Source organism: Papaver somniferum, chromosome 3 (assembly GCF_003573695.1).
Source record: "Papaver somniferum cultivar HN1 chromosome 3, ASM357369v1, whole genome shotgun sequence".
Lineage (NCBI taxonomy): Eukaryota > Viridiplantae > Streptophyta > Magnoliopsida > Ranunculales > Papaveraceae > Papaver > Papaver somniferum.
The window spans coordinates 161,603,976-161,631,399 of NC_039360.1; the positions used below are offsets into that span (position 1 = coordinate 161,603,976).

The following is a 27,424-nucleotide window of genomic DNA, read 5'->3' on the forward strand; positions in this document are numbered from 1 at the left end:
TAACATGCTTGTTTTTGTAACTCTTATCACCTCGTCTACCAATCCGTGGTGCTTTTATGTTTGTCGCGGTGCTCAAGATATTATCAACACCGTCCACGTTTGAATCTTAAAATACCATCCAATGATTAAAATCAGTCAAGAACCTATCCACATCATAAAATCTCTTTGACTAATCAAAAAGTAGTATGAATGTTTTAATATTGATTTCAACGTTTGACTAGAGTTTTCCAAACTTGGACAAAGTACTGGTACTTCATTAGTAGTACCTTGTTTACCAAAACTTTCTTCCGACAATACCCTTTCTTTCCAAATTTTTATAAATAATATACTTTAGATATTTTTATTTGATTATTTTTAATACTAAAGAAACAAATCACGATTACGCATTGTTTGTTAAAATAGGCTGGTTTAACTTGCTAAGTTGTGTATACTCTCGTAAAATTCAATTTTGAGAATTTTATTTAATTTAAATAACTAAATAAATATAGACAATAAAACTATATGAAATGTCCCAAAACCCCATTTTTGAAAGAGTTTGCACAAAATGTTTTCTTTTCTTTTTTTTTTTGTTGAGAAAGGAAGGATATATATATTGAGAAAATAAAAGGTATTTACAGAAGATTTACAGAGTCAAAAGACCTACTAAAAACGAAAAAGGATTGAACTGCTACAAGCTTATAATATCCTCCCAGTTTGCTAATATCTGATTCGCAATAAGATTCTTAAAAGTCTCTGTTAAAGAACTCCACAAGTAAATCCATTGGCAATTTCCAATTCATACACTGTTTTGGCTCTCCTTCTGTGCACCCTTCTGTTGCGCCCATTCCATACCTCCCAACAGATTACAAAAGGAATTAGTTGCAAAACCATCTTAACCCTTGCTGAGATTCTTTCCAATCTCCAGCTCCGAATGCACGACATGAAGTTAACAGGCATAACCCATTGAACCTTTAGTGCTGCTATAAAAGAATCCCACAGCTGATTAATCACCCTACAATGGATGAACAGGTGGTCCATCGTATCCACCGCTGTGTTACAGAATAAGCAAAGATTGGATTGTATATCTACTCCCCTGTACAATGTACTTGTCGAGACTTCAATAAGACCTCCAAGCAGATCCCCCACAGTTTTGAATAAAGAAGATTTCTAGAATTTTTGTGAAACTCACCTAATCTTTAAACTTTTTCCATACTTTGACAAATCCTGCAACGGAATGATATTGTCCTTAGACGGTGTAATCTCTTTTACTTCATTGCACTTTTCCCCTGGAATGATATTAATACTAAAAAATTACCATTGATCCAAAACTGTCTATTATGACTATGAGGCACTTGGCCAAGTGAAACTAACCTCGCAAAGTGATAACTAAGGATCCGATATTTAGTTATCGTCAAAAGATAAATAGAAAAAACACTTTATTTTTCTTATTGGATGCTCTCATGGTATATATGTTAAATTAGTCCAGTGATTTATAAATAGAAAAGTCCATAACTTTAACTTGTCTCAATATTAGTCAAGTCCTCTGAAAACCCCGGAAAACCATAAAAAAAAAGGTCGGTTTGTTATCACCGCAAGAAGATAAAGAACCCCATGAATTTAACAATGGTGTCATCTTATTATGGACTTAAGGACCAATTACAGAAATGGTCATATTTTTTGTAATTCGATCACAAAATGATCATACTTTTGTAATTCATTTACAAAATGGTCTTTTTCATCCGATTTAACATTTTTGAATAAAACGGTGTTATCTTTTCCGAAAATACCCCTCAAAGTACCCTTTCTAGTTAACTAATTGGTAGAAGTGGTGGTGGTGATGATGGAAGCTTAAGAATCTCTGCTAAACCCCGAAGGGGAAGCGGTGAACCCTTTGGGTGAATGCGGTGTAACGATCCTGAAAGCGGTGTAACGAACCTGAATGCGGTTTTACGATCCTGAATCCGGTGTAACAATATGTAAGCGGCACCACCACCACCTACAAATAACACCACCTTCAAAAAATTATAATGAAAGCAAAAGTTAAAATTGTGTATGGAGGGATAAACATGAAGGACATATAAATAATTTCATTAACATATTTAACTGTGAGTCTACACTTAACTCTCTTTTTAACGGAAGTATGATCATTTGTTAATAGTTTGTAACAGTAGGATGCTTTTATGAATCGGGTCCTAATATTATGACTGTTTTGTATATTTTCCTATACTTAATCATCTTATTCTAACGGTTGTGTACAGCCTTTATGTAGTTATGGAGTTTTTAGCTTCATTATTCATAAGGTGTGAAAATAGGAAAAAAGATATTATAAAAATGGAAAATAATTTGATCAGTGATTTAAGTACTGGGAAAATTATACGAAAATGTCCGATGGACACATTTTCAAGGAGTGTCACAAAATTAAAATTCCAAAACCTTATTCTATTGTTCAGATATCACTTAGGCAGTCACGACAACATCAAAATACAAAAGCATAATAAACAATTTCAATCAATTGCATCGTACACCTCTAATTTTTAACGTCCGATGGACACATTTTCAAAGAGTGTCACAAAATTAAAACTCCAAAACCTTATTCTATTGTTCAGATATCACTTAGGCAGTCACGACAACATCAAAATACAAAAGCATAATAAACAATTTCAATCAATTGCATCGTACACTTCTAATTTTTTAAGGGTTCCTATGAACACCGCATGTCTATCAGAAATAAAGTTTTTTACTTTTTTGGAAATCATTTAACGAAGGTCTTTCAACCTTCAACACCAACATCCGCCCTACACACGACTTCAAATCAGAAAATTGAATTTTGCTCCTGTATTATGTTATTGTAGATTTATGGCTTCCTAGTTTAATTGTAATTGATGAATCTTAGGGTATTATATAAACAATAAGTTCGGAAACATTTTATTGTAGCTGTCGGTATGGTTTTCTAATGCCAATAATCCATCAACCATGCCAATTATATAGAAAGACCATGCCGATAGCTACAATAAAAATATCATCCAATTAGAAAAAATATCTCTCAATTAATCCTTCTATTGTATACCATCCAACAACAGTCGTGCAATAGTTTAATAGATTTCATGCTTAAAAGAAATAAAAAGATAATGAGACACCCAAAATTAGTAATAGGGGTATATATGTAATCTGAGGATAAACAGAAAAAAATAATGTAATAATGGGAATGAATCCTCCAATATAATAAATGGAGACAGTTTGACTGTTGCCTCTCTCTCCAAATTCTAAATTCTTCTTCTTCTTATCTGTCAATCTTTTGTATTCAATTCTAATTTCTTCTCTTTAACTTAGGGTATATGTATCTTCTTCTCCTCCACGCACACATTCACCTCAATTTTTCAATTCATCATCCAAAATTCAACTCAGATTCATCATCCAGAGGAGTATCTCAACAGATTTTCCGGCTTAAAGATTCTATTTTAAGGTTTGTAAGCACCAGCAAATCTTTATAGATTCTTGCTTCTTAGATTTCATTTCCTTGATTTCTCGGATTCTGTATCTCTAGTTTTCTGTGTTTGATAATTGGTCATCACCAATTCATCATCAAAGTTCAGATTTTTAATGATTTTACTTTATGGGTCTTCATTTCTGGGTTTACGGGTCAAACTTGTTTCTTTTTGTGTGTAATTTGAGAAAAACAAGAACTGACTTTAAACCGTGTTGAATTCCATGTTTGACTACTTTCATTAATTCATGGGTTTCAATTCCTGGGTTTCATTTCAAACACACAATTAATCAACAAATTCATTTCATTTCGTGTAAATTTTTACAGAATTTTAGAGAATTCTATTTCAATTAAATTCGATATTCGTTGTTGCAGAAAAGAGAAAGTTTGTAGTAATGGGGTGTTTTACAGTGTTGAAAAGAGGTAAAAAGAAGAAATCAAAACGGCCGGCGGTGTCTATTAAACAGGAGAGTACATCTACACCATCATCGTCGGTACTCCCTGAACCACACCACGTTAGCGGTCGCCGGTCACTACAATCGGCTCCGTCGAGTTTTAAGTGTAGAGGAGGAGTGGTACAGCAACAACCTGTTGGTAATTTAATAACTGGTAGGAGTAGGACATTATCTGCTCCGTCGAGTTTAAATGAGGCGGCAGAACGGGATAATATGTTCTTTTCGTCTGATTTTGATGAAAGGGGGGATGATTCGGGTTCGTTTAGGTATTTGAGTAGGGAGTATCGATCGCCATCACCGCAACCCCTGCCTTTGCCTTCGCCACAGAGTGTATTGAAAAATTTGGGAAGTTTTAAACAGCCGGCGGATTTTAGTGGTCCGTTGCCACTGCCACCATCAGGAGGAGGGCTAAAGAACTTTTCGTATGAGGAGTTATCAAGTGCTTGCCAGCAATTCTCTGCGGATCGGTGCATGTCCGAAGGTCTTTCGGCTGTAATGTATAAAGCTTCATTTGGTGATGATTCAACCAGTTCCAAGAGGATGGAGGCTACTGTTACTCGCCTTCTCCCATCCACTCAGGTATGTTTACCCTAGCTCCATGTACCACTGCTGTATATTATTAACTGCGACATAGAACTGAGGTTCTGCCTTGGTTAAATTAGCCGTTATTAGCGGTTAGAAATATGTAACCTCACATCGGTTAAAGTATGCCATGGGTGAGTGTGATTATGCTGACTCTTGCATACGGTTCCCTTGTAAGCCAACTCACAGGGGTAATTTTTTCGGTTGGTTAGAGCATGGTCCTTGCAGTAATAGAATCTCTAGAGCATGGTCCTTGCAGTAATAGAATCTCATAAGTTTTGGGTTGCACTTGTGGCAGCACAACTGCATAGGGTTCAGAATGGATTCTCAGCTCATGTATGTTCTTGCAGGGTCTTAAAGAATTCATTAGCGAGGTCAACACAATCTCTTCTTTGCAACATCCCCAGCTCTGTAAATTGATTGGTTTCCATGCACGTGAGGGCTCAGACCAAAGGATGTTGGTCTATGAAAGACTCTTCCACGGGAGCTTAGATTTGCTTTTATATGGTAAATCTGATGGGCCACCCATCGATTGGTGTACTAGGATGAAAGTGTCTCTTTGTGCTGCACAAGGTCTTGCTTTCTTACATGAAGAAGGACCTTTCCAGGTAATTTTGGACATAATCGTACAAATTTTGCAAGTCCGATGGAGCTTTATCTTTTTATCCCTTGCTTTTCCTTTGACTGACTTGCTAGATGCTTATGCTGTGTATGCAGGCAATGTACACAGAGTTCTCAACTGCAAACATACAGGTAGACAAAGACTTCAGTGCAAAGCTTTCGGGCTATGGTTGTGTTACTCGCAATCCTGAAGCAGAAATATCAAATACTTCCCCAGTAAGTCCTGAATTTATGAAGCGATTCTCTTACCAATTCCTTGATAATTTCAGCATAATGTATTATTGCACTTCATTTTTTTCCTGCTATTGAACTTTCTATACTTATTACAACTATCCAATTATTTGGCATTGTTTCATTGTCCTGGCTGAAAAGACTTCATGTCTTTTACGACCAATGAATGTGAAAAAGTTGAGGTGGTTATGTGATCATTAGATAGTCCGATTCCCCCACGCCACCTCTTTGTTTTTACCGCTTGTTAACAAAATCATCTTTAAGGCTCTCCAAATAACTGCCAAATATCTTTTGATTTTTACGAAATCTCTTAACACGCGTTGTCCCCTGTTCAGGCAGTTGCAAATCTTCCAGAGGAGACATTAGAAAGAGGAGTACTCACCCCAAAGAGCAATGTATGGAGCTTCGGCCTTGTTCTGCTTGAGTTACTCACTGGTAGGAAGAATCTTGACTGTAGGCACCCCAAGGAAGAAAGGAACTTGGTTAAATGGAGCCGGCCTTTCCTAGCTGATGATTGCAGGTTATCATTGGTCATGGATCCGCGTCTAAAAGGTCGTTTTCCTCCTAAAGCGGCCCGAACAGTTGCAGACATTGCTCTCAAATGCCTCCAGAAGGAACCCTCTGAAAGACCCACCATGAGAACTATTCTCGAGTCTCTCAAAAACATCCAAGACATGAAGTATTCCTGCAGATTTCCTCTTCAAGAACCTGCGAAAATTGCTGGAAAATACATGTCAAGGTCTCCAAGTCTCAACGGGATCGTTCACCCAGCACCACGATTAAATTTCTCACCTTCGCCACCATCAAGAACCAGGCTACCTGTTTCTCCATCTGGTCAGCCTTTTGTCCCCCTATTACTTCCTTCACGGCCTAGCACGTCAACCAGCACATTGGATGGCAACGAAATACGGAAACAGTAACACGGAAATCCACCTCCTCAAGATTTCTGCTCAGAGATGGGCTAGTAGGGTACTGATTGTTGATACTTTTCGATTTTTTTCTTTTTCTTTTCTTTACCGGGTTTTGATCTTGACATGGTATATATAGAAAAAGGATAAAAAGAGTTGTGGTTCTTCTTCATCCTCCCTTACATCCCCATTAAGTAGATGCTTAGCAGGGGGAGGGGGGAATGAGCCTTTGTAGATATTATAACAGGAGTGTTGGCAGAGAGCGAGGTTTTAAATGGGTTCAGTCAGTTTTCTCTACCACTGAATCCAAATACTACTAATGACATTTTTAATAATATATCTAATTGTTCTATACTATTCTTCTGTGTTACGCGAGTATGATGGCTCATTGCAATTTTCCTCCTGCTAGTCGAAAGTCTGGTCCAAGGCTTGGACGTATCGCAGGAGTTGATCATTTGCTTGTGCACTACCCTTTGAGCTAGACAGAGATCAAAAAAATCTGAATTTTTTTACTTCAACCCACAATCTTTACTGATGCTGTTGTCTTGCTAAAATTGCAATTTCTTTTGCTTTCAGAGTATTTTTCAAAGATTACTAAAGGGTTCAGCCCAGACAATACCAAGGCTAAACCAGATTTAAGCAAAAAAAACAAGAGCAAAAAGCTTTACAACCATACAACCTTAACTCAGTGCTTCTGACAATCCTCAACCATTTGGACTGATACTGCCAGAGGAATTTTACCAGTGCAAAAAGCCACAATTACAGCTTTAGAGTCGGAGCAAAAACATACATTCTCAACATTCTCTGCAATAGCGCATTTCACCAGCACCATCAAAGACCATTAAGGCTACAAGCTGGGATGATTTCCTGGAGCTTCTAACTAAGTACAAATAAATTATGAGCATTCTATTTCCAAGAACATTCCCATGATATCTAACAACAAGCTACAAACAGACTGGCCTTGGTTATTGCCTGGATCCTAAAGAGGGAAGTAAAGGATTTCATTGACTTGGTTCCTGTAAATAAGCCAATAGAAGTTCTTTCAAAGAAAGTGCCTTAAAAAAAGTGAATTCAGATAAAAAAAATTTAAACTTCAGTCATGAAACTCTGTCTCTCTCGTTGGATATATTCCAGCTCTGCATCACCAGAACTTGAAGATGAAAGAATAACTTTTGCTCTTTGGTCATGACGAAGTAAATGCAATAGCCTGCAATTGAATCCGGGACAGCAGCAAGAAGCATAAGAAAATGTTGGTTCAGGATGCGTAACTCTTTGAGATTTGGACCAGCTTACTGATGTTAAAGGTCCATTTTCAAATATCTTTACAATAGATAAGTACGTCAGCACATAACTAAATGAATTAGTAACCTAGCAACACCGAGGAAACTTCCATTCTTCACTGCAAAAAAAATCAGCTAACATATACAACATTCTCTTACTGAAATAACGTTAGTTCAACAAATAACACAAGAAAGCAAAAGAATCCAAATAACATAGAGCTGCCTCATTTCTTTTTCACTTAAGTGAAAATGGATTGAGATCTATAAGCCTAAATTTTAGCATAAGTCAGCAATATCCCCACTGTTTCTATGATGGCACACAGCAGATAACCCACAGAATCCTAAGTGCATATCTACTTATCCTCCTAGTTATGACATTTACTGACTAATGAAAACAATTTTTCTGTTCTTTCCTATCCAGTGAACTTGTTTTTGTATGTAGAACAAATTCAGCAACTTAAAATCATTCACACACACACACACACACTAGATTTCGAAATGACACCACTAAAGGAATACCAGCTCAGAACTGAGAATCGAATAGATACTCTAGAAGGGTATGAGCCTAGGACTAATGGGAAAAGCTATTCGTTTCCCATGATATTTCCTGCACATACTACTCAGACTCTAATTTCAATCTCTTATAGAGGTAAATAAGTTAAGCAGAGTTCACATTATTACATTCTCCATTAAAAAAAAAAATCACAAATTAGTTACGCAATAAACATAACAATACAAAGCTATAAGAGGAATTCAGACATGATATTATAGCAGCACAAATTGTCTATTGATTAAATTCAGAAAAGCTGGCTTGTTATCTAATCTCAAAATGCTGAAAATTTCCAATGAAGGTAGTTACCATTACACTTACCTAGAGATCTATTACTTCCCTTGGCGGCTTCTTCAGTTTATCATCGTTGCTTGTCTCCTCGCTTGAACTTGCTCTTTCACATGATTCCATTGCTTTTGTATCCATTTCTCCTAACACTTTTAATGAAACTACAGAATTTTTGTGAGGAATTGCTTGAAAAATACGCTTGCCAAAGTTCACATCCATTTCAGCAGATGAAGTTTTTGGATCGTAACTATACACTTTGCCCCACCCATAGAACAGAAGCCTACCACTCTTGGTAAACTCAAATGGCCGCGATATGTGGCTGTCGAAACTAAATTCTTTACTCCAGCTAAAGTCATTATTATCTTTATTCTTCTTCAGCAATAATATGTCACAATCACGGGAAAAGTATTCATAAGTAACACTTAAAAAACCTGGCTAAATTGGGGCCTATAAGAGCGTCCACAGTGGGAGAGTAAACCCAAATATTTGGTCTTTTGAACAGACATAGTGGAACGTACTATCGATCAAATTTTGATCAACGACTAAAACCCAGAGTATATTTGGTCTGGGACCAAGACTAAACCCAAATATAGTCGAGCGTTGATATACTTCACGCCCCACCACCAGGCGGACATATAGTGCACGTCCCACATCAGGCGGACGTATATTCCACGCCCCACATCAGGCGTTGATATAGTCTACGCTCCACATGGGGCGTACGCAAAGTCTACGCCCCATTTTTTTTTATTATTTTGTATGGGGCGGGCATTATACCCCCGCCCCATTCTTTGTTTTCAAAACCATTTTAGTGGGGCGGGCTTTATACCTCCGCCCCACTTCTTTCATTTTTTTTTTAGGATCTACCCAATCAGGCGTTGGTATAGTCTACGCCCCACACCTGGCGAACGTATAATGTACGTCTGACCAAATTTAGTCTTTCCACCGTAGCGTCACACACCATACTAAACCCAAAATTTGATCTTTTTTTCTCTCTTTGGTCTTTGGTTATACTCGCACCACTGCAGTTGCTCTAAGGATTAATTTGGACCTATCACTACGTGACAAAAAAAGATATTTTAAAGTAAAATGGAAAACCCCTTAACCAATTATTTTTTTAATAACTAATTTACCCCTGATTAATTAGTGTTAATTCGGATGATTAGTGATAAAATATCGTGTTAGATGTGAAATTAACTTGTGTTAATGAATCATTTGAACACGAAAAAAATGGAAAATTTGAATTTTTTTGAAGAACACCAACTCAGAGTCGGTATATGTTGGCAATGGTATCAACCGACTGTAACCTCAAAAACATACATAGATTTTTTTGAAACTTGCTTCTACCCGGAATCGGTTTATATGGACATGAAAATCAACCGATTATCCAGAATCGGTTTATATGGGCATGAACATAAACCGATTGTGGGTAAACTTTTTCTTTTCTATCTGTGAATTATGTGTTGTTAAACATCAAATAAAATTAAAATTCATTCTATACCCGAGATAAGAATGAGTATGACTTCATACTCAATCTCAGATCGCTTAAGATGTTATACTCATTTTCAATTCGAGTATACAGTTATAATCGTTTTCAAATTGGGGAAAATCATTGTAATCGAAATGAAATCGAGTATGATTTCATACTCGAGTATTAAGTGGAAAAAAAAGGGTTACCCAGAATCGGTTTACACGATAAATATATATAAAAACCAATTCCTGACATTGCACAACATGAATCGATTTATAAAAATGCTCATGTAATCCGATTCTAGCAACAAAAAAACACAGAAAAATAATTATCTCTTCCATACCATAATCGGGCTATGTGGGCATTTACGTAAAACGATTCTGGTTCAATTTCCTCCAACCAGAATGCCCGTCCAGGACAATCGGTTTTTGTGGGCATAAACAACAACCTTTTCTAAATGAAATCGGTTTACAAGTGCATTTGACGTAGACCGATTGTTATAAACCCAAAAAACTTTGATTTACAAAAATTGGATTGTTTGAGTGATTATATGTTATTGAAACCTACTCTAGGGGATTGGGTTAATAGAAAAGTACTTGATTCGAGCTAAAAAGAAAAATGACCTATTGTAGTGAATTTGGTGATTATCGACAATGTTTTCGTTTGATTTTGAATTCTTAATTTTGATGGAAATGGAAATAAAAATGATTTTGATTTGATTTTTTTTTGTTATTAGAATTTAATGAGGATAAATTAGTAGTATTAAAATTTCATAGAGGGTAAAATGGTAGTTTGATCAAACTTAGAAATCCATGGGTCCCAATTAATCACCATAGGCCCCAATTTAGCCAGGTTAAAAAACCACCTAAAACCCCTAGTTCAACATCAATAATACCAGCTTGTGCCAAACAAGGTGGTGGCGGTGGAAGTTCATTAAAGTTTCATCATTCAAATGGAAACCAACAATAGTTCCTTTGTCATTGCCCGACCAATGAAGAGATCCATTTACAAACACACCAGCAAAAATCCGTTACATATTGATGTCGATCATTCCTGCATTTCTCCACCCCTTGCCACTACCAAGAGTGTATACTTGAACAATTCCAACATTTGAGTCTCCCCCATACTTACATATCCTAACAACCATGTATTCTTTGGTCATAGAACTATAACCAAATCCATTCAACTAGTACTTTCCTCCATAATTGGAAAGGATAATATATTCTCTGGTGATTGGATTACAGATATAAGAAGGTCCATAATCCCATTCACAAAATCGTTTTCTAATCTTTCTACTGAAACAAATTAAACCATTGCAAGAACCAATTATAGAACTATTCTCAAATGGAGCGCCTAAATTCATCCTTGTTCTTCTATTAGAGGGTGCCTCATTACAATTTTCATCATTAGTCACTGTAATAAAATTCATTAACATATGGTTGACGAGAATAGAAAATACAAGAAGTTAAGTTACCAGAAGAAGAATCAAGATGATGATGATTGAAGTGCATTTGTGAGAAGGATGGATGTTGAAGTAGATTTTTCCATGGCTTTGATATCAATTTTCTTTGTAGAACAAATTTAATTGGAAGACGAGATATGATTTCTATCTGAATCTCTTCTGGAAGAATATTGAAGTTCCCCATTGAAACCCTTTAAGATGATTAGAAGGGTTAATGGCAGAAGAAGAGAGAAACAAAGTTAGCGTTTCAAGGGGAAATGGGGGTTTTGGAGACCGCAAGAGAGAGGGGATGGGTGGGTGAGTGTTTAATGCTGAGAAATGAAACGAAACAGTTCATATTTATTTTTATTTATTTATTTTTTGATCATATGGAGGTTTAAGAGTAAACAAACATTTTCTTTTTGATGCCAAAGATGAATTTTATTAGGGAAAATTTGTACACCCCCAATAATACAATTTTACTGTATTTTTAGGGGAAAAAATAAAATCAGTCAATGCAATTTGAGCCAATGACGACAGTCGGAACGTGCACCCCGGTATTATTGGAGTGCACAAATTTCCACTCTTTATTAACTGAATGTGTTTATATTGGTAAAAGATGACTCTCTATTAGAGTATCTCTAACGGGATATTCGTCTCCTCCATATTCAGATGTGCAAAGAAAACCAATCTTGACATGTGACCAGCTGAATAACAGCTGAATCTGATGTGGTAGCTGAAGTTGCAAAATAAGTTTCATCTCTTAACTACGTCATCAAATCAAAAAACAAATAAATTCAGATACGCAATGAATGAGCTTACGAATTCAACGAGTTAAGAGTCAGTCAATTCCGAGTTATCTAACTAATATAAAGAAAAGAGGTGTTTTCTCCGGTTGACAGTTAAATGACGAATTAACCCTTCCGTGTTTTTATCTTTTCTCCGTTTCCTCGTTACATTGTGGTGAATTTCAAAATATCAAGGGGCAAGTACGTATTTGTTGTGTTATGTCTCTCTCTTTTCTCTATTTATTCTTCGCGATGAAGTTTCGAAGATTTAATTGATGGTGGTGGCGATTGTTCTTAGGGTGTTTCGATAAAATTTAATTGATGGTGGTGGTGATTTTTCTAAGGGTGGTTCGATTTTATCATTAACCGGAAAAAAAATCAAATGAAATCAGAGGAAGGAAAACAAAACCTTGCATTTGGATCGATCTCTCTTCAATCATCAACCCATTGGTGAGAAAATTTGTATTCATTTTGATCTCTCATTTCAACATAAGTGGGGAATCTATTTTGCAATTAAGTGTTTTTTTTTAGTATTCTGCTGTTAATTTTGGTTTAATTGGGTGTGGGAAATGCAGGGCGTTTTTTAGAGTTGATTAGTTAGAAAATTAAAATGATTAGTTCCATCCCATTTTCATCGAGAAGAAACTAATTGGATTGTGAAGAATATTGAATTAGTATAGGTTAATGGAGGGTCCAATGGGGTTTAATTTTAGGTCGTTAGTAGAGATTGTAGATGAAGAGGGAATTTGGAAAATGACAAATAATGACGAAGACTAAGAATTTGGGGTAAGGGGGTTGAAACTTGAAAGATGATGAATTCTCCTTCATGCGTTTTTAGGAATTGGAATTGTATTGGGAAATCTCCACAGTTTTCTGTTAATTAAGTTTTCACGCCATAATAATTGCATATGATTGAAAATTTGAAATCGTTTGCAAATTCATATACTGCTGGAAAAGCATCTGTAGACAAGATAGTAGTCCTCTATGTTTGCAGGCCAGTATTTTAAATATTGTTGATGCATTGAATTTTCACAAAATTGTGTGTTTTCCTTATCAGTTAGTTATGATAGTTTGTTTCAGTTCTAACCATATATGAGAAAACTAGACATTGAGCCTTTTCAGGTGTGCACTTCAGATTCTAGAGGTGGTGGTACTAACTTGAAATTCTAGGTAATCGGTATGGTTCAATAACTTGGCAACTGTGTTTGGGTTATATTAAATCATGTAGTTCTATGTTGAATTCGATCTTTTATCCATAAACCATACAACGGGAGACACCCGCTGAAATTTTATTATTGCAGTGTGAAATCAGCCAGGTGAGGGTCTTGCGTCTCCAGTACAGTACTCACAAGGCTTTGGTTTCAAGTGTATCTGGTTTCTGCAGTGTGATACGTCGCGGAAGTTCTAAAACTCATTGATAATGGATTTCAAGGTCAGCAGAATTCGAACAAGTTTTCTGTGTTTAATCCTTTTTTTATTTTTGTAAAATGGAAGATCTACATTGGATTGATTGAGGATAGCAATGTCTTTTAAATCCTACATAGCCTCGCAATATATGCGAGGGAGCATTTTATTCGTGTAAATATAAAGGATCATGCAACGTAAGTTCTGTTTTGTTTCAGTTGTATGTTGTTAGTTTAAAAAGTCTGTTTTGCTTAAATGATATGTGACATGTGAAAAATTATGAATATATATGGGATTATTGCGTATCAAGGTGATACATGGCAGTTCAGGAAACCGTTAGGCTAAAGCTTAGGCAGCAGCTGCGTAGCACATGTTCTGGAACTGAACATCAGGCATCGCATATTATCTTAAATAAGGCAAACCTATCTTTGTTTCCCATGTTAGCACTTACGTCATACCAATAATTTATCAGAGAACTGGTGGATATGGAAAATGAAAAAATGTTGATGTCAAAAGATTATGAGCATCCATTGCTTCGGGCGCATCACGCATGCGATTTCACTAGGAGTATGAAATGAGCTTTCCCTAATTGGTGTTAACTTTGACCGTTGTCCGAGTATTGGTTTTGACCGTAGGCCGCTGCACGAGAACAACAAAATTATGGAACAAACTTAACGGCAGGTGCATTGTGCGTGCGCGTTATACTAGTAAAAATAAAGTTATGAGTGATTTATTAAAGGAACATTTAAAAGTGTTGTTGTAACTGTTGCAGTTCGTTAGTAGGAAACAAGCCACGAACTGTTTATAACGGTTCACGAACTTTAGCGCAAATACGTGACTAGAAGCTTTTTTTAGTCAAGTTTTTGATGTTTCCTTATCTAGGAAAGATGTATATTACTCCACACATATTTGATTACCTTCCTAAGTTTTATATTTCCTTCCTAAGTTAAATTGTGATTTATTCACGTAAATACAATACATGCTAAAGTAAATACGTATTTAATTATTTATGCAAGAATATAGTAAGTTAGGAAAGACTCCCAAAATTAGAAGAATCTTGAAAAAGAAAGATAGCTTACCCTTGCTTAGTTTTACAGCTACCTTGTTCACTATAAATAAAGGGTTCGTGCATACCATATTTTTCATCCCTTGGAAAATTGGTATAAGGTTCATAAGGTTGTTTTCCATGTCTTCTGTTTTTCGTGAACAAGAGTGAGATAAAAGTCCTTTCCTTAGGGATCGCAAAGCCGAGTTAGTAATAATCTTCGTGATTGTTATGCAGCTTGTAATCTAGGTTTTTCACCTCTTGTCTAGTCTAAGGTCTTCTCTTATGATATAAGACCATTCATGAGTTGTTGATCATAAACTCTAGGTTTTTATAGATTTCAGTTCTCGATCGTATACCGACACTAGTTGTTCGAAATCGGAACTAGAAAGAAAACTTCGATTAAGGTATCTCGTAAAAATCCTTAAGAAGTTTTAAACAAGATATCTCTAGATTTATTATAGATGTTATTGTTGTAGAATTATTAGGGTTTTCTTAACTTGGGAATCACGCAAGTTCACTTACGAAAATCAGGTTCATGGACTCCTTGTGTGTACGTATACTAATTGTAAGTTGAAACGCTAATCTACAAGTTTTTTTTGATATCTCTACTTTTGTCTGGTAGTTGTTCGAAACAAACACAAGATTTCCAAAACCTTGATTCACATCTAAAGGGAAATCAAACTGGTGTTTTTGTGAAATCAAAAGATTAGAAAGTGTCAACCGTGTTGTTGCATCTTCTAAATAGAACTAACATTCTTCTAGAAGATTTTTGAGAGTGTTTCTGAAGAGAACCTTGTCCTGCCAGAATATTTTCGAGAATTACTTCTAAAGAGTACTTGTGTTCTGCTAGAAGTTTTATGAGAAGAATTCCTAAAGTGAATCGGTTTTCTGCTAGGAGTTCTACACGTGCTTCAATACAGATGAACCAGGTATTACATCTAGTTCGAATAGGTAGTAGGAAATTGGTGTAACAACTTATAATCACCGTGTGTTTATTCTGGACTAGGTCCCGGGGTTTTTCTGCTATTGCGGTTTCCTCGTTAACAAAATTTTGTGTTATTTCTTTTCTGCACTATATTGTTTATCTTTAAAATTGAAATATCACAGGTCGTGTGTTAATCAATCATCGTTGATAAATCTGACCTTGTTTGTTGGATAAAACTTTGATTGATCTTGGATATTGGTTGTTCGTACCTCCAAGCTTCTCTTCATATAATCATACTTACAGATTCAATTTCTATATCTGTTTAAATTTGTGATTATTAAAAGATAAAGAGATAAACTCTTTAGTATTGTTCATTGATTGAGTTTTTACTCTCGTAAAATTATTAAAGTTTAGTCCATATAGATTTTCGAACAAAAAATTGGGTGTGGTGTAGTACCCCCGCGTTTTCTATCTCCAACCATTTAAGTGGGGATACAACCTTCACACTTTATAGCAGCCTCCATTATTGGTTAAAAATAAGGAAATATACATAAAAATAATGATTTTTTAAATATTAAGTATATTAATGTTCGCTCGATCATTAATTTCTTTTTTCTTTGAACATTTCCTCTCTTCTAAATTTTTTTTTCTATAAAACAAAATCTAATCCTTATTTTCATTGTTAAAACCCATTAAAGAAGAAAGATCCGCTAAAGAAAATACTCACATCATATATATGAAGAGCATTCAATACCATACAAACTATTTGGATTATTCAAGAACATAAAAATTATTTAGATTTTTTAGATAACATAATTCTATAATTAAATGATGATATGGATGATTTACATACTCTAAGTGATCCTATAAAACAAGAGGATGGGTTAGAGGATGTAGATATATCACATTCTCCCTTCAGGTTCCTATTGGAGATGAATTTTTAAGAAAAGTAGCTTAATCCGCTAAAATAGGGACATCACAATATCTCTTTGGAAATGCTCTTATACTACGAGGTTTATCAAACCATGCTCTAGTGACTCCAAACTTTCTGCTGAATTTAGCTAATTCATCAGCATGTTTATAACAATATCTATGAATAAAATGACAGATACAATATGTCATAGGTTTTAAGCAATCAATGGCATCTAAAAAAATGGCTTTACTATCCCAAGTTATCACTCGTGCTGAACTGTTAATATAATCTGCGATCCCTTGCAAATTAGCTTCCAAGACTACTTGAGTATGCTGCAATTCTTTACTCAAGCTGACATCATGGTGATAAGCTAGACATTCTGCTCGTTCTGAATTCTTCACTTCTGCATAGTATTTGCGGGGCTTCCCCGCCACTTTCCTGCAGAATCACGCATTATGTAGAGCAACACCTGTTAGGCCAGTGTTAATGTCATATGAAGCATCACAATTGATCACAAAAAATGGAAATGCACGTGGTTTCCAGTATATTCTTGGTGGTATAGTGTGTTGGACAATCAAACCCAGTGCCTGTTATTTTGAGTTCAGGTTGTTGATATAGTTAGCAAAGCTAGTTGATTTTTGTCCACATCCTTTGGATCCTCCTTCTTATTTTGGAAATAACTTCACACCTTTCGTTTTAAATAGTCCATTAGACTATCATGGCTAAGTTTAACCACCTTGGTTGAGATGATTGAAGTTTATCTTGCTTTATCCAGTTTTCGAACATTGCAGCAAAAACTCTATGAGCTCCAGAAATGGAAATAGATCATCCATTAATTAACCTCCAGACCTCCCTTGAGAAAGGGAAAGAGAAAAATTCATCCATGCATTGTAGTTTCATCAAACTCACTTATATAACTGCACTTCCTAAAAGCCTTTCTTCCGTAGGTTCCATATATATCTGCTGGAGGTTCATTGTCAGATAAACACTTCCACCAGAAATGTTTAACCCTTGGCCAAGTATGAAATCCCCAAAACTCTTTCCAACTTATTTATGTATTATGAATCAACAAAGACAGCTGCATATTACCCATACCGATTTCATGAAGATTATTGTAGTCATATTTAAGTGTGAAGGCTCAATTCCTTGTTAGATTCCATATGTTTCATGTCGTTATCCGTAATATTAGGATGTCCCTAGTTAAGGGCAACCCAATTGGGCACCCTTTATTTAGAAGAGCTAGCCGGGTCATGAATACATCCTCTGTTCTTTCTCTTTGGAGTATGTCCTTTATATTCTTGCGTTTGTACCTGATTTCTTTATCCAAATTTAGTAATAAAATTATCCTTCTCTTTTATCATTCTTTACCTGTAATTCTCTTATATATATATGGCTTATTTGTCTAATTCTTCATTATTCCTATTCTAATTATTCAATAACCTCTATCAACCAGAGATTCAGTTTGCTTCCGAGCATCATTTGTAGTGTAGACCACTACAAATTGGTATCAGAGCAGTCGAATCTAAGACTGCTTCCTTTACAATGAAGGATTTATCACGAAAATTTAATTAAATTGTTAAGATTCAAGACGATTCCATTAACGAAATTGATGAACTCAACGAATTACTGAAATTACCGTCATAAGGGTACCATAAATCTATGAGAGAAATGTTCAATGAGGTGTTGGATAATCATTGTGGTAAAGGTTTAATGTCAGTTGTAGGTTCTTCCCCAACAACAAATATTCTAACAGACCTGGTGAATCAGAGTCGAAGATGTTCGAGAATAAAATCGATGTCGATTTGAAATCAATTCCACTTGATTCAAGTGAATCTGGTTTGGTAGAAGATTTCTCTCAAAATTCTTTCACTCTTCCAGCAACATGAGAAGGTAAATTTCGATATAAACTACAAATTGATTTCTCTATTATTGATGGAGCTACAGATTCAATTTAGGATTATAAAGGACATGACAATATGAGTTTATCATATGCAAATGTGGGAATTCTCATATTTAAGATTAGAATTGTTGTGTCAGGATCAAATAGATGCTGGACTGAAGGGACATTCCATTGTTTGTCTTCTTAAATGAATAATTCTTTGCCCCAGATGTAATCTTCATTCTCTTCAATCCATTAGGTTCATTCAACCCTATCATGCAATTGTCTAACAAAATTTTGATTTTGTTACCCCTTTCTAATCTCCATCGGCGATTTGAATTAATAAATGAGATTTATTTATGCACCCCATTCCACACCCATGATCTTCTCGGCTTAGGAATAGAATGGAGCATATTGATATTAGGGAAGTAATCAGTCTACATGGATTTTACCCACTGATCATATGATTTTATACACATTCTCCATGCAACTCTAACTAGTAGAGCTTGGTATAAAATCTTTAGGTTTCTGAAGGCTTGACCTCCCAGATTTTTATGCAGCCCTAATATTTTCCAAGAAATGATATATGTGCTATTTTTATTAGTACAAACCCACCAAAAATCACGTTGCAAAGATTCAATTTTTTTACTAGTGTTGGCTTGCAGTTGAAGATAATTCATTTGTGTAGGATGGTATCATATTGGTAACAATGTTTATAATTAGAGATTTGTAACACTGAGACATTGAATCCCCATTCCATGTTCCCTTAACCCTTTCCACCAGTTTTGAGAAAAAATCAATATTCTTTTTACCTATTAAGAGTGGAGTACCCAAATACCTTTCATTGGAGTTCATCCTTGGACTTTCAGTCTTCTAGAAAAATTCTGCAAAACCTCTACAAAATATTGGCGCTGTAATAGACACTTGACTTATTAAAGTTGACAATCTTCCCTGAAGAGGCACCAAAGTCTTCAATAATTTTAAGCAGGTTATTAACATTATAAATATCAGCATTCACGAACAAAATACAGTCATCCACAAAAAAAAAATGGGAGATTGAGAGTGTAGTTGGAGAAATCTTGATACCTTGTATGATGTTATTTTTCTCAGCATGAAGTAATTGCCTAGAGAAGGCTTCCATAACAATGATGAACAGGTATGATGATAATTAATGGGTCACCTCGCCTTACACCCTTAATTGGATGCATTACAAGGTGCACCATTTAGAAGTATGGGGATTTTTGTAGTGTTGATGCACTGTATTATTAAGTTTCACCAATTTTGACTTAATCCATTTGCAACATAACATACATTAGAAAAGAACATTCAATTCTATCAAAGGCTTTAGACATGTCCATCTATAAAGCCAAATGCTTGGACATATCCTTTTTGTTATTCATTGTATGAACAATTTTTTGCACCAGATGTATATTATCCGAAATTTGCCTACCTGGTATATAAGCAGCTTGAAGAGGAAATATAATTTTCCCCATTATTTTCTTCATTCTAGATGCTAAGATATTAGAGATAATCTTATAACATGTATTGCAGAGAGCAGTTCGACGTAAATCCGTTGGAAACTGCTTATTGTTAGTTTTTGGAATAAGGGTAACATATGTGACATTCAAGCTTTTGAGGGTGTAACCTGTGCGAAAAATTGCTTCACCGTTTCCACCACATTAGTATCGACAATCTCCTAATGAGATCGAAAAAATCCAGGCGAGAAACCATCTGGACCAGGTGCTTTCCATGGTTTCATATCCTTCAGAGATTTGAGAATTTTGTCACTCTCAGGTATTCACATTAACTCCGGATTATCTGAAGCAGTAATGACTTTTGGTATGCATCGAAGAATAACATCATTCTTTATGAGAAAAGAGGTGGTATGAAGAGCGTTATAATGTCCAACAAGAAGTTGTTCCAAATCTTCCCTTGTGGTACACCAATTACCATTATCATCTTTTGACGCAAAAAAATTTCTCGAACGTCTTCTATTGGCATTTGTATGATGGTACTTAGTATTCCTACTACCTAGTTAAAGAATCTTTTGTATGATATTAACTATGGTGGCACTTGGTATTAAACTCAAATTAGTATCGATGGTTTACGATCACATTACCTCAACTTAAAGCATTAGACCCTAAATTTTTTTGGGAAAATTTTCGTTTAGTCCTTTTTTAGGTGGTCCCAAAACTGTTTGGTCTAGCGGAAAAATTTGTTTCCTGTTTAGTCCAATTATTTAAAAATATAAAATGGACAAATATATCCATTCGTACTATTTTAGCATTATTTTCCATAACTTTTCTATTTCCATGATTATTTGAGTCCATTTTCTCTGATGAAACTCTAAACTTCCTACTTATTTTTTGTTGGTGTTCATTATGTTTTCAGGCGTTTTGTATTGTTTTTTATAGATTTGAGTTCATTCTTAAAAAAATGAACAGACAACAAAAATTCATTATTATGAATAAAAACCAGAGTTTATTCTTTTAAATGAACATCTAATCAAAGTTCATTATTATGAACAAAAATCAAAGTTCATTCGCCAAAACGAACACCTACCAAAAACAAACTAATTCAAACCTAGAACAAAGTTCATTCTTTAAAGTGAAAAAAAAAACAGAGCTCATTCTTTCGAATGAACACCTAATTATTCAAGATCTAAAACAAAATTCATTCTTTAACATGAGCACACACCAAAAAACAAAGGTCATTCTTTCGAATAAACACCTAATAAATTAAGATCTAAAACAAAATTCATTCTTTAACATGAGTACACAACAAAAATATATAAAAAATCAATGTTCATTCAAGACCTTCAACAGCAGGAGATCAATCTTCTACAACAACAGGAGTTCATCTTCATCATCTTCGTTTTCATCGTCATCTTTTCTACGGGTTCATCTTCGATTTCTTAAATCAAATCAAGATCTCCGTCATCAAAAATCAAAATCCATGTAATAGAAAACCATATCGATCTTTGTAACCAAATCAAATAGATCCTTAAAAATAAATCTTCATCCTCAATCTTCAACAGTAACAGAAAAGAAAAGGAAAAAAAGAGAAAAAGTAGATCTGAAAAAATAGATGAGAGATTTTTTTTTTTTGAAATGATTCTCTTTTCTCTTAATAATTGCGAATATATATATATACATATGGTCCCAAAAAGATATTTCTCTCACTATCAAAACATAATTACATTATCCATGATATCATCCCGTGTGAGTATTGTCCATCCTAGCACCAAACAACAATTTTAAGGACCGAACAATAATATATATATATTTTTTTAAAAGGACCAAATTAACAAACAGTGAATTAGGTCAACTCGACCGAACAAACTCTATTATATTATTTCTAGGATTATATAGTAGTTTCACCATTATTATTATTATTTTTTTTTTTATTTTATTTTTTTTTTTAGATAAAAAGTTTTAAGTTAACTAGTTGGAAGTCTAACAAGCTAAGCTCCAACAACATACTACTACATGAATTGAACAGGTTGCCGTGCTAGCCTACCAGCGAGCCTCATGAGTAACCTAGCCAAGAGAGCCGAAGCGGATGAGGGGTTGAGATTTTTTTTTTTTGCTTCTTGGGTTACCCTCCGGGCTCTGTAAATCCTTAGTGGTTAACTGGTTATGTACATCCGTGAATGACATTGTGTTTTTGAAGTCTGGTTTTGTTTAGCAATGTTCATTGAATTTCAATGTATATTGATTGCATCTTGTTCAAGGTAAACCGTGCTCTGTTTTTCCCATGCCTTCTTCCCGTGAAGAAGAATGATGGACTAAAAATATATGAATCTCTCTTTCCTGTTTTAGGTCAGCCGATGGGATATTGTACACTTTTGTTATAAACTGTACAAGAGTCTAATTAGCCCTCAAAGAACTCAGGAGTCCATTCACTATCTAAGCTCTAAAAAAGATTATCACATTGTTGGTTGTTGAATCAAGCTTCTGTACATTTTACAGTTGCATATGAGGACAGTTCACAAAAACTTTGTTTCGATAGAAATAAACAAAAGAAGCCATTCTGCTGAAAGCAGACTTTGTACCTAACTAGCTAGTCAGCTTATCCCAAGATTTCCAACACACACTGATCAAAACAATCAAATACGCTTGAGCTCTGACCCTTAGGCGGAAGCACAGGTTTGAGTGCTTCGTCATGCTTGTAAAAATGTTGTATCACCTCTACCTGATCTGACATAACTGCTTATCTCCTAATATCTCACATATATATCAAAGTTGGAGTGCTCTGACAGGAGTCACGCCTTCAGTTAATTAACAAACCAAAGAAATAACTGGCCATCATAAGCTCGGTCTCCCTCTCTCTTCTAGTGTTTGTTCTAATGCTTGGAGTGACGATTCAATCTGGCACATCACCTTTGTTTATCAATATATATATGATTATGTCTGTCACTTTTTAGTTAAGCTAGCAACTGGCTGCAACAACTTTTCGGCTTGAAATTTTACCACGCATGTCGATGCCAGGATCATCCATATTCCTAATATTACTGATGAAAGAATATTGCGAGTTCTGACTTTTCTGTTGACTGACTTGTTGTTGTTGCTGTTGATGTTGATGTTGCTGTTGGGATTTTATTTTTCGAGACCACGTCGCCGTTGTAGGCCTGATAAGCTTGGTCTTGTTAGATGACAGATGATTATCAAATTGTACACAAAATAGAGAAGAGACAGGTCTGTGATCTGAGAATCTTGACTCCCCTCTCATATAAAACATCTGTTCCACTCCTTCACCTTTCCACAGTATCCTATCGCACCTGTTCCATTGGAAAAAATTATATTCAGTTAATTATTATTCAATTTTCTCGATTACAACTAATTTTATGAAAAAAAGAAAAGAAGAAAGAACATGCGTGTAATTTATTACCTAATGATCTACAGCTAATTAACCTCTCCAATAGTCTAACTAATTAAACAGTAGTAGCTGTTAATATGCTAAACTAAAGGCTTGAGCATGTGCTCACGACGAACCGAATAATAATCATCAGTGTTTATGAGACTACTTTAATCAACTTGGACTGATCACGGAGGATGTCCAACTAAAGGGGAACTGAAGGAACCTTCCTGGTTCTGTTAGAAAGTTATATAAATTAACTAGTTTCCCAACATTAATCAGAGTAGTGCAGAGAGCGTGCACACTAAAAGCTATACACTAGTAATAAACTAATGATACCCAACTGTTTTTCTTCTTATGCTAATAAAAAATTTCTTGTTCAGTGACATATCCATGTTCCATGTCTAATATTTTGCATCTAGTTGAGATGTCCTTTTTTTTTATATTATGATACTAATTAATAGAAAAATCAAGGTAAGCAAGGATCGAAATTGGCTAGCGATTATGTACCAGGCAGGAGTGCGTCGTTTATCTTTAGGTTTGGAGGTAGTATTGTTTTGGGGTAGAACGTAGCGGTCCGAATTGTTTAAGTATTTGTAGGTTGGTGCGAAATGTATCCTTCCTTCTTCCCACCCTTGAAATATTCGTCCTGCTTTTTGCTCAATTCTTAGCTGCACCATAATAAATACCAAATTCAAAGAAACTTTTAGCCGATTGATTAAATTTATTTTGGATTTTGCATCCATAGACATACTAATTTGTCCTGTTTCTAACCTGATCTTTTTCTAAAAGAGTTTGCCAGTCATTTTTCTTTAGTAATTCAAGAGTGTCAATGCAACCAGGTGACGAGAGTCGGTAGTTTAAATCCCCAAGCCAAATAATGTTACTGCAAATCAATATAACGATCATCTCAATTAACACTTGGAATCATATTCGTAATCTCAAAGTTTAATACATAAAAGTAAATACAGTAAGTGCATAAACTAAAGAAAAACTTACTCATGACGCAAGATGTTATCGGGCGAAATTTCGTTTTCAAGTTTACGCGAACTAAGAAATCTCGTCTTCTTTAATATTTCCATAACATCAGAATTTCTTCTAACTTCATCACCTTCTTTTTCACCAGATGTCAAATGGGTGCATACGAAACAAAACGAGGTCCGATACAGCGTCATACTTATTGAAATTGAACCCTGAATTAAGACGCAGAAAACAAGCATAAGCAACCGTTCATGCAAAGCGATTGAGACAGTTAATAAAAAGTGTGGTCTTAGACCTAAACAGCGTGGTCTTTACTTTCAAGCAAGTGTGTGGAATGGTTGCTAAAATTACCTTATTACCGAGATAACCCATGATGCCTCTACCAACACAAGAAACCTTCAAATTACTAGCATGCTGATAAAGATCGGTACGAACCCATACACATAAAAATATCCCAACCATTTGCTTGCTTGCAGCCAAACAATAACGATCACCCATCGAACGATTACTCCCAAACCTAGTCGATAATCCAGCTGGTGGAGTAGGTGAACCTTCACAACTTGAATTTGAACTTGAAGTAGAATTTGATGAAAAATCATAAGGTTCATATGATAATTCGTCAATTTCTAAGTCATGGTCCATGGATAATAAGTCAGAGAAACTGGTTCTGGGTTTAGTCAGCTGGTTAGGTTGTTGTTCAATTTGGTCAAACTGATTAGGAGTAGTACTAGAAGACTGTAGTTGTTGCTTCAGAGTGATCAGTTCTGATGTTTCTTGTTGTTTAGAAGTGTCATTATTATAATTTTCTAGAATTTCAGTGTCTTTTTCATCTGTATTGTTCAAAGCTTGACGTATAAGGGATAGCCACTTGGTTGCAGGACCGTTATCTTCTGCACCGAATACATTTCCTGCATTTAATGGGACAATTTCTTGAAACCTGTAAGAACAAATAAAGTAACAGAATTAGTACTGATTCAGTCAAATTTACAAGGTTTCCTAAATCGATTTCGGGACCGTCTTGGCAACCTAAATCGACAACATTCGGGGTATAAGGCAGGTTTTGGAGATATAATGTATACGTACCCAAGAACATAAATATCAGCCGGAGAATTTGTAGAAAGCCAATCTTTAATGTTTAATCCTTTATGTGGTGATTTCCCTCCTACATTCCATGTCCCTACAAACAACCTGTTCACCGAAAGAAAATAACATAAAATATGATTAATTTCTACTCCTTTTCTCACGAAAAGTTTATAAACTTGCCAATTAATAAAAATGAAACCAAAACTATCAACAACAAAAATACTTAAGATTGCCATCATTTGGAAAAAAGGTGAGATTTGATGTGTAAAGATGATTGTCATCCAGCTATTGTATTTTAGTTACCTTTGGTTAAGATCATTGGTGGCAGTGGATGATTCTTGTTCAAATGGTCTTGGTCTTTTTAGACTTTCCGACGATTCGACTTCCCATCCTGACCATAATTCAATATGAATACTATCAGACCTCAAAAATACATCAGTAGTCTAATTTTTGTTAACCAGGTTGAGTAAGTTATTGTGTATACCTTTAGAGATGTCTCTTGGAATCATAACATATTTATCCCTATCTGAACAACTCTTCCTTCTCATTTCGTTTGTACCCGCTGTTGTTCCTACACAAAATACAATAAACAAAACTGTTAGAAATTTCAGATTGAAAAGATAATAGATTTTGTTAATTAGAGTAACAGAAAAAATAAAAATAAATTAGCTAACAAGTAATTAGTTACCTTTTGTTGTATAATCAGAATGAAACTCATCGGATCTAGTCTTCATATTCAACCATTTTCTCACAATTGTTTTAGGCCACGAAGATGACTATATTGAAGAAAAGAAAAGAGACCAATACTTGTGTTAGTTGGTATCACTTTAAGATCTGCTACAACCAAAGAATGAAAATGAAAAGTTACCCCCAAAACATTCATATCTACATACCCTTTGATTTTTACCGAATTCTTGCCTCATCTCATCAACTTTGGGAAAGATCACTGAACACATAAAAAAAAAGAAGAGTAAAAGATTAATTCAAGAATCCTAAACAAATTCTTCGTCTCTCCAAATGTAAGCCGATTCTACAAACCACCGTTAATTACAAAAAAAAAAAAAAAAAAAAAACATTTCAATTCATTTCCCAATCAATATAATTAGTTCACACAAAGGAAACCCATGAATTGAAGAGCAGAGAGACTTTCACAGAGAAAATCCATGAACTTCGGTACACCACCACCACCACCACCACCACCAGGTCTATCATTACTGAAAGTATTGTCATTAGCGTAGTTATTTAAGAAGGAAGATCATAAAAAGAAGAAGAGCTCGTGAATTGATGATTTGTTGAATTTGAACTTGAACATGAGATATTTGGAAATTCAACCAAAATAGTCATCGAATGTGGAGATTTTATTATACTATGATTATCGATTTGAAGATGATGAGAATAGTTTGAGAGATATAAGATAATAAAAAAAACAGAGAATTTAATTAAGTTCTTGGGTTTTTTTATAATGAAACTATGTGTTGATTTTGATATGTGATTGCATATAATGAAGGGTGAGAGCGCAGGTGGTGGTGCTGTAGTGGAGATGAAGTGACAATTACATCGCTAGCTAGCTTGATCAATCATGGCACGGAAATCAAGATTCTAACAACCAGACAAATCACAAAAATCCAACTCAAATATCTTTCTTCCCATTCATTCATGGCACATCTAGCATAATAAGAATGCAAGTCACAAAAAGTTCACATATTTTTTTCCTGCAAAAAGAAAGAAAAGACTTACAGCAGCAGAAGATTGATTTGAGTAGTCGTCTGTGTATATAGAGAGAGAGGGAGATAGTGCTCAAATCGCACAGAAACAGAAATATGAAATTTTGATTCTTTCTTTCTTTCTTTTTCTTCTTGTTCTTGTTCTCTCTAGCTAGCTAGCTAGTTATATATAGCTTGTCACTAATGCTGCTCTTAGATGTTGGATTAATGGTTTCATTTATTACCACGTGGCAGCATACTAAAAAATTACCGATTCCATGTTATTTACGCATTTTTCTTATTTTTCAATTTTGTTTTGTTTCCAAAATGGAAAGTGATGGACGGTTGTGGGTTACGTTACTTTTGAGGATTTTACAAGTGTCAATGCAGGACCCGTTTAAGTACAATTTTGAACGGTATCATATGATTTCACATCTCAGATTGGCTGCGAATGATAGCCGTTAGTTAAACCATCATATATCACATCAGGTTCTTCTTTTGAAAATACAAGATTTATCCAGCTCGTTGTAATCACTCCTAATCTCAAGATCCTTCT

The 27,424-nt window shown here is 35.0% G+C and overlaps 1 protein-coding gene, 1 long non-coding RNA gene and 1 pseudogene across 5 annotated transcripts; 2 read left to right on the forward strand and 1 right to left on the reverse strand.

Annotated features, from left to right (window-relative positions):
• Positions 1 to 3,217: 3,217 nt before the first annotated feature.
• On the forward strand, positions 3,218 to 6,612 carry LOC113357855 (annotated as a pseudogene).
• A 5,692-nt stretch (positions 6,613 to 12,304) lies between these two features.
• On the forward strand, positions 12,305 to 13,719 carry LOC113361813. 4 transcript variants are annotated; one of them, XR_003365343.1, is made up of 3 exons: positions 12,305 to 12,525; positions 13,181 to 13,252; positions 13,377 to 13,719. It is a non-coding gene; the product is annotated as an uncharacterized LOC113361813 (long non-coding RNA). The 4 variants fall into 4 exon arrangements; XR_003365341.1 differs by having other exon boundaries at positions 12,306 to 12,525; positions 13,198 to 13,252; XR_003365340.1 differs by having other exon boundaries at positions 12,305 to 13,252.
• An 8,405-nt stretch (positions 13,720 to 22,124) lies between these two features.
• Positions 22,125 to 27,012, reverse strand: LOC113357856 (type I inositol polyphosphate 5-phosphatase 8-like). Its single transcript, XM_026601343.1, has 11 exons — positions 26,903 to 27,012; positions 26,059 to 26,111; positions 25,854 to 25,941; positions 25,650 to 25,736; positions 25,469 to 25,556; positions 25,166 to 25,270; positions 24,434 to 25,019; positions 24,101 to 24,294; positions 23,876 to 23,987; positions 23,612 to 23,772; positions 22,125 to 23,024 (listed from the first exon to the last, which is right to left on the reverse strand). The coding sequence occupies exons 2-11, from the start codon at positions 26,086 to 26,088 to the stop codon at positions 22,676 to 22,678; spliced, it is 1,800 nt and encodes a 599-aa protein (XP_026457128.1). The 5' UTR covers positions 26,089 to 26,111; positions 26,903 to 27,012; the 3' UTR covers positions 22,125 to 22,675.
• Between the last annotated feature and the right edge of the window lie 412 nt (positions 27,013 to 27,424).